Genomic DNA, 17,966 nt, shown 5'->3' on the forward strand with positions numbered 1-17,966 from the left:
GAATGAGTAGGCATGCTGTAGTGATAACTGGGCACAACCTGACTCATAGAGGACAAAGTCAAAGCCAGCTCACACACCAGAGATGGTGCAGCTTCACACAACTGTGGTTACCAGCAAATGATTCTCTGATTATCAGGTTAAGGGAACACAAAACACTGCATGGAACATTTACTTTAATGAATGATTTTTACATCAATCTAGTGCTAGAATTACTGTACAGACAAAGTACTTCTGCTGCACTGAATACAACACACACATTACATTCAGACATTGATTTTTTATCAGCTGTAAGGTTACTCAGGTAGGGATTGGAAAGGGAGGGGAGGGGAGGGACTACAGACTTGAACTTTTTGTCATATCATCCTCCTCCTCTTCTCACATATATTTATATAATAGCATCTGACACTGAGTATTGTGGTATTATATAGAAGGCGACACACAAGAGGAGGCAACATGGGGATCAGGAGGGAGTGAGGCAGGGGTGTCTCTGAGGAGTGTTCATATGGCCAACAGTGAACTGTGCTCTTTAAAATTACTCCACTTAAAAGTAATATTATATTCATTAAAATATTATTACTGGTTTGATTCTAAAGGTCTCTAGTGACACTCACTCATTGAAAACCAGTAAGTCATCTTTCACACCTGTAGTAGTACGAGTGTCACAAGGTTGCATATGACTGACCATCAAACAGTTCACTCTGAGACTGACTGACCTGCTCCTGAGGCATCCTGGGTGTGGCAATGCCCTAAGCCAGGATGTCCATGGCTGGCTTTGAGTAACTGACTGGCTGTCTGCTGAGCCTTGTGAAACTCACTTCACTGTATTACATACAGGTATAAGAACAGTTTATGGGGACAGGTGAGTTGGGGAAAATTTTCAACCACTTTGGTTTAACCAATGGGGTTTAAGAAAGGAGGGAACTGGAAACAGTCCAATTATCAACGAATCATGCACGCTCCATTTGTCTGAACTTTTAAATGAACTTGCTTGGGAGGAAAAAAGTACCTTTCTTAAGAAACCAAAGTCTAGCAGTAAATTTAGCTTATCTTGAGTCAGATATCTGGTCCACAGGTGTCAGGAACAATTATTTACAAGTTACTTGACAGGTCTATCAATCCAATTGCATTGCATACAATTTTGTTAAGAGTAGGACGATGCCTGACATCATGAAGGACTGACATACATTAGTGCTACACTAGTACTGTACTGGAATGTAACAACCTGCCTCCTAACTTCTACTCCACTAAGTTGTGCTTTAATAATAGTATCCACATGAAAGTCACTACAGTACTAGCAGCAATATACTTTGTTCAGGGTTATGTTCACATATATATGATTTCTTTACACAAACAAAAATACTTTAAAAATGGTTTAGGATTATGTTTTGTATATATTATTTCTTTACACAAACAAAAATGCTTTGAAAATAATACACAACTTACAAATAAAGTACTTCAATGTCTTTTCTTTCATAATGTACAATTCAACAACCTTCCATTGATATAAATTAAAATGATGTCATCAGCAGGGACAACTTGCCCCAAGAACACTGAAATACTGCTCAATAAGGGCCACGACTCAGCCCATTCCATCAGTCCTCCGTTACCACGCACCTAAGGCTACAATAAATATTTCTTATACTTCTCTAACAACCTCACAACAAACATGGCCTCAAACAAAAAGTGTAATCATGATGAGAGCAAATCTAGTCATTAGAAGTTGTTCCTAACAAGTTGAGTGAGAAAAGTTGTAATAGTAGTAGCAGTAGTAGTATTAGTAGTAATAGTATTGGGTAATAATAATAATAATATGGTAGTAGTGGAGACAATGGTGGTGGCAACAACAAAATTAATCAACTGGGTTCAGACCAGACCAAAGTGTGGTGTTGTTATAACTGGTATTAATGTGTTACCAGTAACATTATGCATAACATTTGCATGTTAATATGTGAATCTGCTGTATGTTTATGTGTGGGAATTTTTATGTGCAATGTGTGTGTGTGTGTGTGTGTGTGTGTGTGTGTGTAAATCTAAATCAGACTGTTTCCCTAATGTTTGTGGTTGGTCTTGGTAGTTGCTTGCATTTAATGTTAATGGGGTGAGCAGTAAAATATTCCCAATACAGCAAGAACAGAGCAAACACCTCTTCAAGTTGGTTAAGAAGTAGTTAAGTAAACAACACATTACCATGAAACATATATATACATACCCAACTGATATGGTCTTGGCATGGTGCTCCTAGACAGCCCTCTTACTGTTGCCCTTTAAGTAACCCACCAAACACCAGAAGAAAGCTGTAAGGCCCAAACACTAAAACTGGACTTGTAAGGCTGCACAAAATGTAAGAGAAGCTGATGGATGTTCTAAAATCCCACAATTCCGTGGGGTGGTGGTGCCTATGAGTACGTGGTGGCAGCAACACCCCAATGCCTGGTGAGTCTGTCCCCCAGTACTGGATGGTACATGACCTGCTGCAGCCCCCAGACAGGAGGACCCTTAAGATACAATGCAACATTAATTGATTTCAGAGACAAGATTGCATTGGCTGTCCAGGTGAGTAATGCTGGCTTTAACTCTTAATAGATACAACTGTCTGTGGTGTTGCTGTGTGTCAAGGAAATCTAGGGAAGGGAAAAGAAGAGGTGCAAGAAAGAAAGGGCTGAGCAGATTAGCACCATCTTACCATCGCCACCAAAACCTCACACTTACAAACAACACTCACAAACACACGCACAAGTACACACAACTTGTCACACCATGAGCAGGTAAGTGGCGTGGCATGGGTGGTCCAAAATGAGGAGGAGAGAGCCAGGTGCCCACAACTTGCTGCCTGGGAAGTGGGTGAGTGGCGGTGTGACTGGGCCCTTACGAAGAAGTCTTGGTGTATAGGTAGATGGCCACAATAAGACCATACAGACCCAGCACCTGAGGAATGCCACATGCATTAGAAAACCAAATATGGCCAACACAGTATATATATATATATATATATATATATATATATATATATATATATATATATATATATATATATATATATATATATATATATATATATATATATATATATATATATGAGCAAGAGTTCAACACATGTAAAGATTTTTGTTAAATACCAAAATATGTCTTAGGAGTTTTCTACCACCAGAAAATAGTTCCATACACAGGTTCCAACTGGTTCCCATAATCTAATCACTTCACAATAATTAAGGTTCATGATTTCAATGGTGCAGTGTCCCTGATGTATTACAATTTTCTAACTGTTTATACATGCCTTTTATGGGTCTATATAGCATAAGAGCTGGACGCCCAATGGAATGTAAACTTATGCTGAATGGTGAAAAATCATGTAATGTGAGATAAGAGAATTAGATGAACAGGGGAGGGAGAAGAAGAGCTAGCTGTCGTGGTGTAGACTTACCTCAGCAAAGATAAGAATCAAGATCATGCCCACAAAGAGACGGGGCTGCTGGGCTGTTCCTCTCACCCCCGCGTCACCCACAATGCCAATCGCAAAGCCTGCAGCCAGTCCAGATAGGCCCACACTGAGGCCAGCCCCCAGGTGTACAAAGCCACTGGAAAGAACATTTCTTCAGGTCTTGTACTTAGACAAATAAAACAATGGTCTAAAGATAAGTTCAGGAAAATATGTCTCAATAAAATTAATAATATAAAAATCCATTATGATCACAATTATTTTTTGATAATTCACTTAACTATTCTGCCAGACATGATTACAAGTGAGGTTTCTAAAAGCTTCCCAATTAATCAGACAACAAAAACAACTTAGCCTGATGTATGTAGTGTTGTGTGTGTATATAAGATTTTATCCTTTCCCACATCTGTGGCAAGACAAACCAGTTTTGGTAAAAAGTCTAAAGAAAATTTTTGAAAATGAAAAAAAGTCCATTCTATAGGCAGTGATAGGCTTATTATGCATGCACTTTGATAAATATTTTCCTTATCACAGTAGATAATTAACAGATATGATAGGTAATCTTATTTTCTAGTCATGCCTCAGAAAAAAAAAATGTCTATATAATTTGTAGTGTTTCACCATGAAAATAGTGAGTTAATGACTGAAAACTATTATGTCACACTGCAATACTAACACAATGCTACCAGTTACTACAACTCAAATCATCTCCCTCATAATTTCTGCAACCTATTCTTATTTTTCTATTCAATGCTATATTTTCTTATATTCTGACTAAGTGAACTTGAATTTTTTGAAGCAGTGATGAAAAGCCTCTCAAAGTCATTCTTTCCTTACTGTAATACCTCCAATCTGTATTAGCAAAGGGTGGACAAATAGTTTATCACTTCTGAGGCTAAAATACACATGTACCAAAATACAGTCTGTGTATGTGATCTCTAGTGGTGTAATGTTTAGTATCCCTTCCTCCTCTGTCCCCCCATATCATACTAGTAGAGGCTGTAGCCACTGGCTGCAGAGTCCAGCTTGCCGGCGATGAGCACAGCCACTACCAGGCCGTAGATGGCAATGATACCAGCCATGACAACGGGGATGATGCACTTCATGATGAGCTCTGGCCGCATCACAGACATGGCTGCAATGCCCACGCCAGACTTGGCTGTGCCATAAGCAGCACCCAGGGCTGTGGAAAGATGCAATGGTTGAACTATGATAAAAAAAATGTTCACTCCCTACCACATAAAAGAAAATGCCATAGGCTGGCATACACTCCATGGTATTTATGATCACACTAAACATGGTTCGCACAGCTTCACATAAAAATATTCTGTTCCACTAATTCAATGCCTAATCAATTATGAGCAAAGATGCAAACAAGGCAGGGGATGTCTGGACTCATCCTAGGACTATGGCACTGTTACTACTAACAGTGCTTATTTGTAGCCTGGAAAGAAATACAGCATGAGGAAGATGTAGAAGCCATTTTTTTTATCAATTTACCAAAAGTTACTCAGCAGACAGGGCCCACCACCTCTTGTTTACTCTTTTGCCAGGTGTTGGAATGGAGTGAAAAGTTGGTAAAGAAAATATGAGAGAAGCTGAGAGTCCTAATAAGAAGGCCACCTGGAAGATGGAAGCCAAGGTAAAGGAGTACTATACATGTGTGAAGGGTGCCAGTATGTGGAGGCAAAGAGCTTGAAGAAGTAATGAGGGAATATTTACATAGGGAAAGGTGGAGGCTCTTCTGCCTATCAACACTAAATCTAAATAATTCTGAAATCTAAAATGTGTCTGGTCTCTTTTTGACAAGAGACTGAATCTGTAATAAGACACTGAAGGTGCAGGTAAATCATGCCAGCATTCTATGTGTGTCCTTGGTGGTCATATGACAGATAGAGGACAGTCACCTCTATGACACTCTTTACCCTATCAGCTTTATCACTCACTCTGCCACAGTTTTCTCATTGTGCCATCACTTTATTTTGAGGTTTAGGTATTTTTTTTATGATTTTTTTTTTTTACTCACTGTACATTAATTTCTTTTTCCCTTTTTGATTCTATCTCTAAACTGCACAATTTTCTGCTCAAACATATGAGATAATGATCTTACATACTACCTCCCACCTGTTTGTGCAAAAAGCCCAATGTGATGACTGAAATGAGTAGCCACGTATAATAAGAGCAAAACAATCCTAATAGGAAAACACCTCAACCTAACTAAAAAATATAAAAAGACCATGCAACACTTTATTAGGTGTCAGAGATTTTCATATGGATCTTCTGAATTCTCTTACAAGTCAAGAATTCGTGGGCGGGACACAGGAATTCAATGTAGCACAACTACCTCTTGAGCAAGGTTTGACGGCTAAGCATATGTATTTAGTTAACTTGTGATATCTTATTGCATACAACCACTGTGAGCATAAAACACACACACACACACACACACACACACACACACACACACACACACACACAGTCACAATATAGCAAAAGCCAGTCAGTACCCAGGCATCACACATAATTGCATAGCCAGTCTAGGACTCCACTATTGCGTTGCTACGGATCCTGTGACACATATACACTACGAGCTATTTCCTTATGGCTAAAATGAAACTCATCCTCAATATTGGGCTACCTGCAGCTCCTTGGTATTGGAACATTAAGGCATTTTAAATTGAAGTTTGGCATCAACAGAATGTAGCTCGTGCCGCCAAGAAGTGCCAGAAGCATAAGCACGAGGAATGACATAATCTGCCTGTCCTCAGCGATGAAACAAGTATATTTAGCCCTGTGTATGAGGATTATTATTCAAAGTATGTGAAAATGATGCTGTATAGTATGGAAATCTTTAGTTGCAATTTTTTTTTTTCTGACCATAAACTAACAAGTCAATCAGCCGTCTCTTGCATTGAATCAGACAGTTAGATCAATAGGTTACTAAAAAGTGTGAAACATGTTTTAATACCAGGGTGTGAAGTACTCTACCCCTTAGCCTAACCTGGGACAATAGGACCTACATTAGAGATGTTCAAGCTATAGATACAGGTAAGACAGAAAATGCTATCACATTAATAGACTCTACAGTTACGTAATGAGAGAGAGAGAGAGAGAGAGAGAGAGAGAGAGAGAGAGAGAGAGAGAGAGAGAGAGAGAGAGAGAGAGAGAGAGAGAGAGAGAGAGAGAAATTAGACATGTGAATCCCTAACACATCAAGAGCCATCCCTGCCTTAACACTCCTTCCTACACGCCCACACCACTGCCCAAGTCAACAATCCGGGGCAGGTGACAGGGAGCGGCTGGAATTTGTTTATGTTCTAAGGTGACAGCTGAACAATCCCACCCAGTCCATTATGTTCCTTCCTCCTCGCCTTATTTCTCCACTCACCGCTGAATATCATGGCCGCCGAAGCTCCCATGGCGCCGAAGAACGGGGAATACACAGGATTGCCGGACATTTTGACGTGCTAAGGGAGTTCTGGCAGGAAAAGCAGCAGCAGAAGAAGCGGCGAGACTCAGCTGTGGGAAAATGGCACTGGTATTGGTGGTAAACTGTGTCGCGGCCTGCTATTGGTTCTCCCTTCTCCTGCCGGACCTCTCGCGTCCTCCCATTGGTTCTCTTCCTTAGTATTAGTTTCCTTGAGCCAATCAGCGTTCAGGTCTCAAAGCTATCGACGCCCCACATGATCAATACAGAGGCTCGTGGACTCTCCCCGCCCTACCTCAGCCGCTCCTTCCTGCTGGACGAGTTACAACAAACGAGTCTATTCAGGTTGCAGACGACGTCAATGAGTGGCACTTGCATTGACAGATCCGGGGCGTATTTTGAAACTCTCCCATGCCGTATTCTCAAACGTTTCAGTACCTGTGTCGCCTTGTTTTATCAGACTCTAATGGATGTTATTAAGGTTTTCAAGGGAACTTTCATAATTCTAGTAATAATCTAATGTCAATCCTGCATCATCAATAGAGAAACACATCCCATGAGGACTATACTCATCATCTCTGTAGCCTTTGAAAATGCTTCATATGAGAGAACAAAGTGTTTAAGAATGCGGTATCGATAATTCCCACAAGAATGATTTTTCAAAGGCTCCTGGCAAAGCAGGTCAGGTTTACATGGTTGTTTTGTTTCGTTATTTATGTAGAATCGTTAAAATATCCATGAGGACAACGGCAGCTTCCATTAGAAGCTAATAACTATAAGAGATGAGACGCAGGAACGTTTCAGAATGCGGCTCCTGGTGTTTTTTTATTGGGCTACATGCAATATGAAATGAGTAATCCTTTTTATAGTACATGATATGCACCAAACACTTTCTATAAGCCACCTAATAACAGCAAACAGTTGTATTTTCATACGGTAATATGTTTATATTAGTTTCTATAACAGGTGTAAACTTATATATATATATATATATATATATATATATATATATATATATATATATATATATATATATATATATATATATATATATATATATATATATATATATATATATATATATATATATATTCTGACCAGGTTGAAAAAATGAAAAAAAAAATTTTTCTTTTTATTACAGGTTTAACACATATAAATATCTATTTCCTTCCCATTAGTTCCTAACGTACGGTACAGAATCTGGTTTAATGTCAAAGCCACAAACACATGGGAAAATGCAAGAAAAGAACGAATAGAAAAAAAAAAACAAAAGAAGCAAAAGACCAACAGAAAGGAACACCAGGAAAAGAAAGGTGCATACGTGGGGTGGAAAATCATGCCTGATGACTTCCAACTAGATTCTGAACTGCAGTCGTTTTTTTTTTTTTTTTTTTTAGCTTGCGCCATTTAATTATCTGAAGAGATGTACGCTCTTCATCTCGTTCACTAACAAAACAGAGAAAATAGTAGCAATACTAGGTCCAACCAGGCGTCATGAAGACGCAACATATGGTTAAATTATCATCGAGGAGGAGGAGCTCAGAGAATTTCTGTCCTCAGGCGTCATGATACTAGAATGTTGATAAATAGAACCCGGTTGATGACTCCGCCTCCCCGCTGTGCCGTGGCCGTGCGTGGGTATGCCACACTCCCAGCTTTGGTCATCATCCGGGGAGTTGTGGTGACGCAAGGCAGGGTCCTGCAGGGCGCGATAACTCAGGAACAACTCCCTGGAGGCGCCGTGGTCGTGGTGGTGGTGATGTGGGGCCTGGAGTGGAGCCTCATGCTGGTCTTGCAGGTTTTCTGGCGTGATGATTGTTCTCTGGAATGTCCCATGCTTGTCCGTCTGCTGGGTAAGCTCGTAGGAACCTTTCTGGTATGTACGAGATGAAATATTTACGTAAGTTTACCATATCTGAAGAGCTCTTCTTGCTCTCTGATGTTTAAGAAAACGATGTAGTTGGGTAACTCATGAGTTTTCTAGCTTATCATTTTGTTAATTTCTAGATGCTGTACTATTAAGGTTTGAGTGCAATACTTCTTTTCACTTGTCTTTTTATTTATTTATTTATTTATTTATTTATTTATTTATTTATTTATTTATTTATTTACCTATTTATTTATTATTTATACTTGCACTTATAAGAGGCCTCACAAATGAGGCCAGGCAGTCACATGCTCAACAACCCAATAAACATTCCTTTCAGGCGAACTGTCATGCAAGGGAACATTTCTCTTTACAAAAAGCTAAAAACTGGAGTACTCACAAACACTATTATTATTATTATTATTATTATTATTATTATTAGTAGTAGTAGTAGTAGTAGTAGTAGAAGAAGAAAGGTCCCCACAGTGCTGTATGTGCTCGCTTAGAAAATAAATAAAAACTCTACAATTCCGAGAGAAAGAACGAAAACATGAGTTACTAAGTACAGTATCAGAGAAGGAGAATTTCGTTCATTAAGATCAGTCAAACTTTTACACCATGGTTTTCCCATCCTTGGTTACGCGGTGGCAGGCAATAAGCTAACAAGGAACTCGTTCAGAACGGTTGACAGTGTATGTATAAGTACATGCTAATAGCCACACTACTCCATGAAAGGGAGTACTTGTGAAGCCAAGGGTTAAACATGTCAGGGAATGTAGGAGTAATATTGCAAGGTACCTACTGTAGCCGAGGTCAGGGGGAAGGCCAGGCGTGCTACCTCCTAGTGCGACTCCAAATGCATGATCAACAATGCTCGGTGAGGCATTTTAGTGTTGGTTTATGATTGCTTACACTTGTACCGTGTGGCAAAGTGGTGAGGCGTTTGGCTTAAAGTAAGCTGTTGACGGTTTATTTCTCCTGTTTTACGATGCTGGACAGCAAGAAACAGACCATTATTACAGTCCATCTCGTAGTCTTGAAGTGATGAATTTTGTATAAAGATAAATTAACAGATAAAACTGGATAAAACAAATTAGTGAATGAGCAAATGTTGACAACAAAACTGAAGGGGTCGAGTCTGATACATTTCCCAAATTTCCGATACCAGTGAATTTTGAATTTTGATAAAGGGGGAGTGAATTGGAGAGACTTCACAAGCCTTTGCGCCAAACGATTCACTTCATATTTATTTTTTCTAGTTAAGATTCCTTATGGCTATCAAGCATAACAAGCTAAACAGTAATACGGCATATTTCCGAAAGATATACATACTTTATATAGGAGAATGTCTTAACGCGAGGACCTGAGGAGGCGAGACCCCCTTGGAGCTTGGTGGTGGAGTGAGGCTATGTGAGGTTACCTGGGAGCGCCTGTGGAGATGGCAGATACAGCAAGAAAGCACCAAGAGGGCCAGCAGGATAAGAGCAACGAGCAGGCCTAGGTAGATCGGTTCCTCCCACCAGTTTCTCTCCGCGTCTTCGCTCACCTCCGCTTTGTTTACTGCTAGAAAGTCAAAGTATGATTGCACCTATATCATGGAAGGACAGACTAGTAATTATAATGTGCATCATGAACATTCTACAAAGAGTTTTAAATTTCGACCTTACCGTGCACAGAGGCAGGGCGCGGCGTGGAGACGTTGCTACTGCTAGGGCGGAGGGAGGGCAGCTCCGTGGTGTGTCCAGAATCAAGATCTTAAGGAGACACACACACACACACACACAGAGAGAGAGAGAGAGAGAGAGAGAGAGAGAGAGAGAGAGAGAGAGAGAGAGAGAGAGAGAGAGAGAGAGAGAGAGAGAGAGAGAGAGAGAGAGAGAGAGAGAGAGAGAGAATTACAGGTCGATCATTTACGTATTATATCATGTTACTTCCATTCTTAGTCTGATGAATAGGTGAAGAAATTTTATAACGTTACATCAGTTTATCAAAGAAGTGACAGATTCCATCCTCCCTTACTGACCTGCACAAAAACCGCAGCGTGGGTCGATACATTGGCCAGGGTCAGCCATCTCCTCTATGCTGCTCACCTCACACAATGCCACAGGACTGTCCTTCGTGGTTTTTCTCCCTATCCATTTCACAAACCTCAAGCAGCCAGAGATGACCACGTTGTGCATCGCGAGGCTGTGGGTGGCCAGGCAAAATGAGTTCGCAAAGCGGTCAGCCACTACGTCCCTGAGGATGACCGATTCAAGAGGACTTCGGGCGAAGAAGGCGCGGTTAAAACGAGACCTGAAAGTGACGTTTGACAGCTCGAGTGTTGCCTTATTGCCAAGGATGACGGATTTTTCATGTGCTATGATGTCCTCTACATCCTGCAGGATGACATGGTCGCCGGGCGTCATCATTATTAACGATTCTACTTTCAATATAAAAACGGAGACGCCAGTCACTTGCAACCTGTTGACAACTGCGGCGTGGGTTTCCATAACTAAGGCTCTTGTTAGGGAGACATGAAGGACAGCGTCTAGGACGGCCCTCACGCCTAGCGTTTTTATTATCAATTTCCTTATGTGCTGCACCTCCACCAACACACGGGGTGCTAACACACTTTTGGTTTCAAACGTTACATAGTTAGCACTATCTATTATCACCTTTATTTGCGGAGTATGATGTCCCACGACGTTTTCCATGTTGTTATTTGACACATCATCAACAATTGTGATGTCTACATTTTCTATCACCAAAGCTCCTTGAGGGAAAGTCAACTCCCCGAACGTGCCAGCCACTCTCAAAGTGAAATCCGTGAGTCTCTGGGTGAGAACTCCAGGAGCGATCTTGACCTCGTCTACATCTGTGATGACGAGCTCTTGAAGGGAAGTGCCAAGGCTGTCGGGACACAGCCACACGGAGGGTACGTCCCTGAGACTCAGGCTTTTCTGCTCCCCTGATGACTCCAGCAGAAGCAGCTCCGCGTTCTCACACCATGGGGCGCCAAGGAACGGGGAAGATGCCAAAGTTAGGTTGGCCTGGAGGGAAGAGATGAAGGAAGTGGATGGACAAGGCAACGCTTCGTGACATCACCAATGACACATCACACCATCTACACATACCTGGTCTTGCTCCTCAAACAGCCGGAACAGCTGTGTGTTGCCGCTACACGTCCCGTTGATAATGACTGCCACAGATCTCTGAGAGATAAACATCAGCGTCAGTGATAATTACGTCTTCATCACTGAGAGTATTTGTCGTCGAAAGTCTATAAGTTTGCATCTGCACTATTAGGTTTAGGACTGTAAACCTTACCTTGATAAGAGAGGTGCAGGTAGTGGCCGGCGGTAACCCACGGAAACAGTCACACATAGTCTTTAAATCCTCCGTTGATCTCGCCACTCGCCCTCGGGACCCACCGTGTGGCTGCTCATCGCGATTCTTCCCGCTCCTAAGCAGCCTGTCTTGCATATAGTGTTTTTCAGGTTTCCAACTAGTATTCTTCAGGAGTGGAGTGGATTGGTGGTGCTCGATACTACCTGGACGGTCTCCCTCCACAAGCACCAACGCCACCACAAATGTTGTCAGTGAAAACTCTTTCATCGTTCATTTCAATGTCTGCGAAAAAAAAAAAAAAATAGTGATTACTGACAGCTGTACTGTGTCAGCAAAAGCTCAGAAATTCACTCAGTTTAGTGAAAGTAAAGTCTTGCAAGGAGAAGCCACGAACACTTGCACTAAAGTCTGGCGTGAGTGCTCCGGGAAGACTGGTGGCTGGCTCTCCCATGTGCCGGGTCGCCTCTCTTTATCAGCGTGGCAGCGTGGCGCCATGTTGTCATATACTCGTGCATCTAAGTCGCGCCGCTCTGTCCAGGGCCATGATACTGCCATGCGGGGCATTGCGCTTCCCGCAGTGCCCCGCATAGCAGTAGCTTCACTTGCCATACATTTGTGGGGTCGTGCATCTACAGTGACAATGGAAGCAGAAAGAAAACACCGAAATAAAACTGAAGAAGACGCAAAGAGCCAACAAGTGAAGGCGCTGAGGGTTGATGCGCACCAGGTTATCAGGGCAGCAGCACCAAAACAGTGACATTCCCGTTCCTGCTGCTCCATAATGGTGGTGGTGGTGGTGGTGGTGGTGTTTCAGTCACAAGGCTGGTAAGTGGTTCTGACTCATGAATTACAGCACCTCAGAGCTAACTTACCAAAAAGACAAAATACCGGCGTAACTTAACATAGAGTAATGTAAAACCTCAAGCTCAAAAGAAGAAAAGATGAATTAATTAATATACAAATGAATAAAAATTAATAAATAATTTCCTTCCAAATTTGTCCCACAAAGGTGCCGAAGTGTCCCCACGAATCAGCTTCCCCTGTGGTGTCCGTCAATTCCTCGACTTGCTTGTAACAACTGGCGGTGTGACAAGAATGGGCGTCTCCACCTTCGCAGTGTCCTTGGTGAATCACGTCCGTCACAATGATGCTCCACCACCACCGGTGCCGAGAGACGTCGTGTTGGCAGCGTGTCGAGGGATATATAAGAATAACAAGAACTTTTGTCCAAATTCTTGAACGTTTCGGTATTTTATCTCGACTACTGTAACGGGCTCTCCGTTGTCTAGTCACAGTGGAAGTGATTCACTACTACTACTACTACTAATAATAATAATAATAACAATAATAATAACAATAATTATCTTACAATTATTATTATTATTATTATTATTATTATTATTATTATTATTATTATTATTATTATTATTATCAAATTACAATAATTTAAGAAATAGGATATAATCAACCATTGATGGCTTGCACCATTGGGAGAGTTTTCAAGTGTCGCAATGATCTCAATGATGGATGAGCAAGGAGCCTGTGCCAGCAGTGGGAAAACACACCCCATGGGAACTCGATGACTCATTTCTGTGACCGAAAAGAATCCCACCGATAGGGCTGTAAGCGTTTCCAATTACGATTCAGGGGGAAGTACCTGCTAACCCGCGTGGGATCAGAGAAGAAAAAAAAAAACTAGATATTCATGGACATAGATGATAACGGATACAGGAAGGTAGGTTTATGGCGTCTTGCAGCTTCCCTTATTTTCTTACGTTCTAACGCGCGGTGTAAAACGAAAAAAAAAAAAAAAAAGGTGAAGTTACTTAGGTCGGCATTACTTTTTTTTTCAGTGTACGAAGAAGACTAATTAAAAGGGCAAAAGGAAAAAAAAAATACAAAGTTCGTCAGCTTGCCACTCCACCTACAAACACCACCACCAACAACAACAACATCAACAACAACAACGACAAGCTAGAGAAGAGGTTTCAACAATATCCTCAGGGATTATAGAAACCGTCTTTGTTCATTGAAAGAAATCAAGAACAGAGAACGATGCACAGAGACACTGATATTCCTGCATCAAGAGACCGAGAGTTCATAGGTCATTATATCATCTTACGTCAGGCAGATGAGAGGTTAGTGTTTGGAAAAACTTTGTTCTCTCATCAGGAATGTTTTCGTGAGATGGTGATGATTAGTCGGCTTCTCATGGGAATTTTTTTTTTAATGACAATGCAGAATCCTTATCAAAGTATCACCAGGATCGTAAAAACTCTCTCGAAAACTGCCATAACTTCCACTAGAGCTTGTTAAAAGTATAGTAATAGCTGGGTGTTATCTTTTTCACATAGACGATGCAGAATCCTTATCAAACTAGCACCAGAATCATGAAAAATCTCTTGAAAACTGCCATTAGAGCTTGTCAAAAGTAGAGATAATCAGTTGGGTTCTCACGATCACCAGAATCATGAAAACACCGGGGATGAAAACCGTTCAAATTTTCACTCAAGCCTGTTAATTAAAAGCAGGGCAAGATAAGGATAAGACGCTGAAAAAGTAAATAAAGAGAAGAGGACTTATTGTCAATGTTAGACTCAAAACTGGAAAGGTAGAAAAACAAAAGAGCAATGGAATATGGGAAATGAAACTACAGTGCATATGGAAAATAGTGATTATTATTATTATTATTATTATTATTATTATTATTATTATTATTATTATTATTATTATTATTATTACTATTATTATAACGCCTTTGCCTGGAAACCTACACGAGTATTTACAAGTCAGAATGATAAGAAGAGAAGGTTGTCATTATAAGGATTACAGATTCTCAGACTTTCCTGAGTGCATAAAGAGGTATAAGAAAACCGCTCTAATCGTACACTTCTGTATAAAAGTATAGCTTCATACAAGAAAGCAAGGTAGAAATGACTTATTAGTTAACTGTAGCCGCACGGAAGCAACAGTCACTAGTAATACAGTCACGTACAGTCTACAGCGACGTAGAATCTAAAATATCGTGCTAGCTAAAGTTACATACAGTCTACAGTTCGTCTTTCGCTAGTTACAGTTCCGTGCAACATACAGTCACTTGCTAGCTACGTACAGTTCCGTGCAGTCTACAGTCCAGTAAGGCTATGCAGTGTTCCATGCACGTTATAACTCCATACGGATTACAGTTGCACACTCGACGGCAACAGTATATTAGTTTGTGAGGAAGAGCTGCAGTAAACTACATACAAAGTTTAACATAAGGACTCTCTCTCTCTCTCTCTCTCTCTCTCTCTCTCTCTCTCTCTCTCTCTCTCTCTCTCTCTCTCTCTCTCTCTCTCTCTCTCGTCAACCTAAATGTTTGTTTTCCTCCTATCTCCTACTTCGCGCTCTTCTCCGAACCTCCGCGTGTGTCGCCGTCTTCGTCTTCGTCGTCGCCGTTACTGGTCCACGGAGAGCTGCGTCATGAGCTGCTCGAAGACGTTCCTGCTGATGGTGATGAGTGAGGTGACGGGCGGATTGTCCACCTTCTCGTACAGATCCACGTAGTAACCTGAAACACGGCAATAAGGTTTTGTATTGTCTTGTGTCCGTATTCAGACGTTCTGTTCTCTCTCACCATGACTATTTTCAAAAGGCCACAGAGATGATCAGCCGGGTTCTTACGATTATTTCTCCTGTTAGTAATGAAGAGATCTTAATTTGTCACTAGAACCGTAAAAAAAAAAGCCTTAAAAACCCATGCAACTTTATCTTAAGCCTTTTGAAAGCAGTGAAAGTGTGGCGCAGAAGTGTTTCAGAATGTGAGCTTGTTGTGGTGGACTTGGGGGATGAGATTCACGCGAGCGGGGTCCTGCCTCCTTGTTTGTGTTATGATGTTTAATAATTATGTATCTTTGGTTCAACTTTCCTGGTAGTTATTTGTTGAAGGATCACTTGGCGACAGCGTGGAGGCGTCGTGTGGAGTTTTAATTACATCTATGTACTAGTTTTATCTGTGTGCGTGTGTGTGTGTGTGTGTGTGTGTGTGTGTGTGTGTGTGTGTGTGTGTGTTTTAATCTGTTTGTTTAGCCGTAATCTGTCTTCTGTGTTTTTCTGCGTCTATTAGTGCGTGTGTTTGTTTGTGTGCGTTTATTTCTTATATGCCTTAAACCATCATATTCTCATCTTTCCTCTTCTTCTTTTTCTTCCTCCTCCTCCTGCTTCTCTTCCTCTCCGTCCTCGTCCTCGTTCTTCTCTTTTCTCATTCATTTATTTAACAAGCGAGGTTGTCAAGTAGTCAGTTAGCTCATTGTTCCTCCAGTTTATTTAAATGTCTGTCACCAGGGGAGTCCACACAGGCCTCTAGTTTACCAGTGAGGAGGCCTTGAGTATACTCGGTTGTTCGTTTCTTCGCTAAGGGTCAGTGATACGCTTTTTAGATGCTAAGTTAAATGTCACGAGTTCGAATTCTCTCTCTCTCTCTCTCTCTCTCTCTCTCTCTCTCTCTCTCTCTTACCTGCAGCTTTCTTCCAGGCGCCGTTGATGAGCACGGTTCTGGTCTTCTCCTGTGCCAGGCTGCCGAAGGTCACCTGCCTCACGAAACCCAGGTTGATGAGGGTCTTCTTGCTCACCGGGATGTAATACTGTCGCCCCGTGTGTAGGCGCCACGTGTTCCTGTAGCGGGGATGGGTTTGAGAAAGGTCTATAAAGGGTGTCATAAGAACTTAGTCTATTCCCTGTTCTCTGTCTTCATGTGTACTTGGGATCCTAGTAACGTAATCTATCTACTGTTCCCTATCATGATGTGTTTGTTATATTTTTTTTCTGTTCTTACTCTTTTCTCCGTAATTATTAAGTCTTTTCATTCATCCGTCCATCTCTCACCTACGCCCTTCCTTCACCACCTACATACCTACTGTTGTGTCATGTTTTTTTTTTTATTCTCAACCATTATTTTTTCATTCATTTGGTCGTTCATCTTTCTTTTCAATGTCCTTTTCAGTTTCCTTCAGCTGTTCTTCCATCTATTACCTGTACGATACCTTTAAAATCTATCTCACTTGCCTGTCCATGTTTCCCTCCCGCCCCTGTCCCTTCATGCACACCTACCTTCTTAGTTTGAAATAAATAAACAGGCGTGGATGAACAGGCTGATGGTGGCGGGGAGGGAAAGACACTGTTTACGAAGAAGAGGAATGAAAGACACTAAGGCAGCAATGAGGTAATGTGCTACACTGAAACTACTGTGCGGATACCAGGAACATGCCATCGCGAGTGTCTCCCTTGCGTACCTGGCCACGTAGAGTCCTGGGTGCTGGGGAAGACGGAGGAAGGATCGACCTTTCCCTGTGACTTTCAACTTGCCTTTCAGCGCCTTGCGACCTGATCTCTTCCTGCCACCGACACGACCTTTGGATTAGAAAGGGGTGGTTTTGGTGAAGACATCATAAAAAACAATACAAAATAAAATAAAATAAAATAAATGAATAAATAAATGATAAGTGAAGCTGCAAGATGGCATCAGACCTACTCGTGGCAATCCCTGTATAGCATGTCTATACATTTTCAGGTATAATCCCTATCCATGAATTTGTATAATCTTCTTTTAAAAGCTCCCTAATAATTCGGCGTTAATAACCTGATTACTGAGTCTATTGCATTCACCCATCACTCTATTTGGGAGTCAGCTTCATTTTACCTCTTTTTCTAAATCTAAGTTTGAATGCGTTATTTGTTGGCCTATTCTGATTTTGTTAGGGAATTTCAAAGTTTATTTCCATATTCCAATGGTAATTCTGCATACTTCAGAAATAAAAAAAAAACTCAAAAGTCTTAGAGAACAAAGACTAAAACAACCAGGACAAAAACGACAGCACAGAAACAAAATTATGAAATGCAAGAGGTAGAATATGATAAAATAAGGGCCA

The 17,966-nt window shown here is 41.1% G+C and overlaps 3 protein-coding genes across 6 annotated transcripts in view; all 3 read right to left on the reverse strand.

Annotated features, from left to right (window-relative positions):
* Window positions 1–160: 160 nt before the first annotated feature.
* Window positions 161–7,049, reverse strand: LOC135098885 (V-type proton ATPase 16 kDa proteolipid subunit c). The gene is made up of 4 exons (XM_064001299.1): window positions 6,825–7,049; window positions 4,427–4,619; window positions 3,422–3,575; window positions 161–2,925 (listed from the first exon to the last, which is right to left on the reverse strand). The coding sequence occupies exons 1-4, from the start codon at window positions 6,892–6,894 to the stop codon at window positions 2,866–2,868; spliced, it is 477 nt and encodes a 158-aa protein (XP_063857369.1). The 5' UTR covers window positions 6,895–7,049; the 3' UTR covers window positions 161–2,865.
* Window positions 7,050–7,982: 933 nt separating this feature from the next.
* Window positions 7,983–12,591, reverse strand: LOC135098845 (uncharacterized). 4 transcript variants are annotated; one of them, XM_064001252.1, is made up of 7 exons: window positions 12,455–12,591; window positions 12,040–12,342; window positions 11,847–11,924; window positions 10,754–11,762; window positions 10,398–10,484; window positions 10,151–10,290; window positions 7,983–8,736 (listed from the first exon to the last, which is right to left on the reverse strand). In XM_064001252.1, exons 2-7 carry the CDS (start codon window positions 12,325–12,327, stop codon window positions 8,377–8,379), a joined length of 1,962 nt encoding a protein of 653 aa, XP_063857322.1. In that variant the 5' UTR covers window positions 12,328–12,342; window positions 12,455–12,591; the 3' UTR covers window positions 7,983–8,376. The 4 variants fall into 4 exon arrangements, with proteins under 4 accessions (XP_063857322.1, XP_063857315.1, XP_063857320.1 ...); XM_064001245.1 differs by having other exon boundaries at window positions 10,151–10,293; XM_064001250.1 differs by having other exon boundaries at window positions 10,151–10,293; window positions 12,461–12,588.
* Window positions 12,592–14,718: 2,127 nt separating this feature from the next.
* The window catches only part of LOC135097613 (uncharacterized), an 8,592-nt gene continuing 5,344 nt past the window's right edge, over window positions 14,719–17,966 (reverse strand). The window contains exons 5-7 of the mRNA XM_063999541.1: window positions 17,331–17,448; window positions 16,556–16,713; window positions 14,719–15,610 (exon numbers count right to left, since the gene is read on the reverse strand). Of these exons, the coding sequence (XP_063855611.1) occupies window positions 15,498–15,610; window positions 16,556–16,713; window positions 17,331–17,448 (389 nt within the window). The 3' untranslated portion in view covers window positions 14,719–15,497. The remainder of the gene's footprint in view (window positions 15,611–16,555; window positions 16,714–17,330; window positions 17,449–17,966) is intronic.

This window comes from Scylla paramamosain, chromosome 4 (assembly GCF_035594125.1).
Source record: "Scylla paramamosain isolate STU-SP2022 chromosome 4, ASM3559412v1, whole genome shotgun sequence".
Lineage (NCBI taxonomy): Eukaryota > Metazoa > Arthropoda > Malacostraca > Decapoda > Portunidae > Scylla > Scylla paramamosain.

Bases quoted from the DNA above. Each gene is read 5' to 3' on its own strand.
- LOC135098845 (XM_064001245.1), bottom strand. From the start codon at position 12,327: ATGAAAGAGTTTTCACTGACAACATTTGTGGTGGCGTTGGTGCTTGTG. The intron at 11,925-12,039 runs GTAAGGTTTACA...TTTATCTCTCAG, and splicing joins CCTGCACCTCTCTTATCAAG to AGATCTGTGGCAGTCATTAT. The intron at 11,763-11,846 runs GTATGTGTAGAT...TCTTCCCTCCAG, and splicing joins TGTTTGAGGAGCAAGACCAG to GCCAACCTAACTTTGGCATC.
- LOC135098885 (XM_064001299.1), bottom strand. From the start codon at position 6,894: ATGTCCGGCAATCCTGTGTATTCCCCGTTCTTCGGCGCCATGGGAGCT. The intron at 4,620-6,824 runs GTGAGTGGAGAA...ATCTTTCCACAG, and splicing joins GGCGGCCATGATATTCAGCG to CCCTGGGTGCTGCTTATGGC. The intron at 3,576-4,426 runs GTATGATATGGG...TGTTCTTTCCAG, and splicing joins AGTGGCTACAGCCTCTACTA to TGGCTTTGTACACCTGGGGG.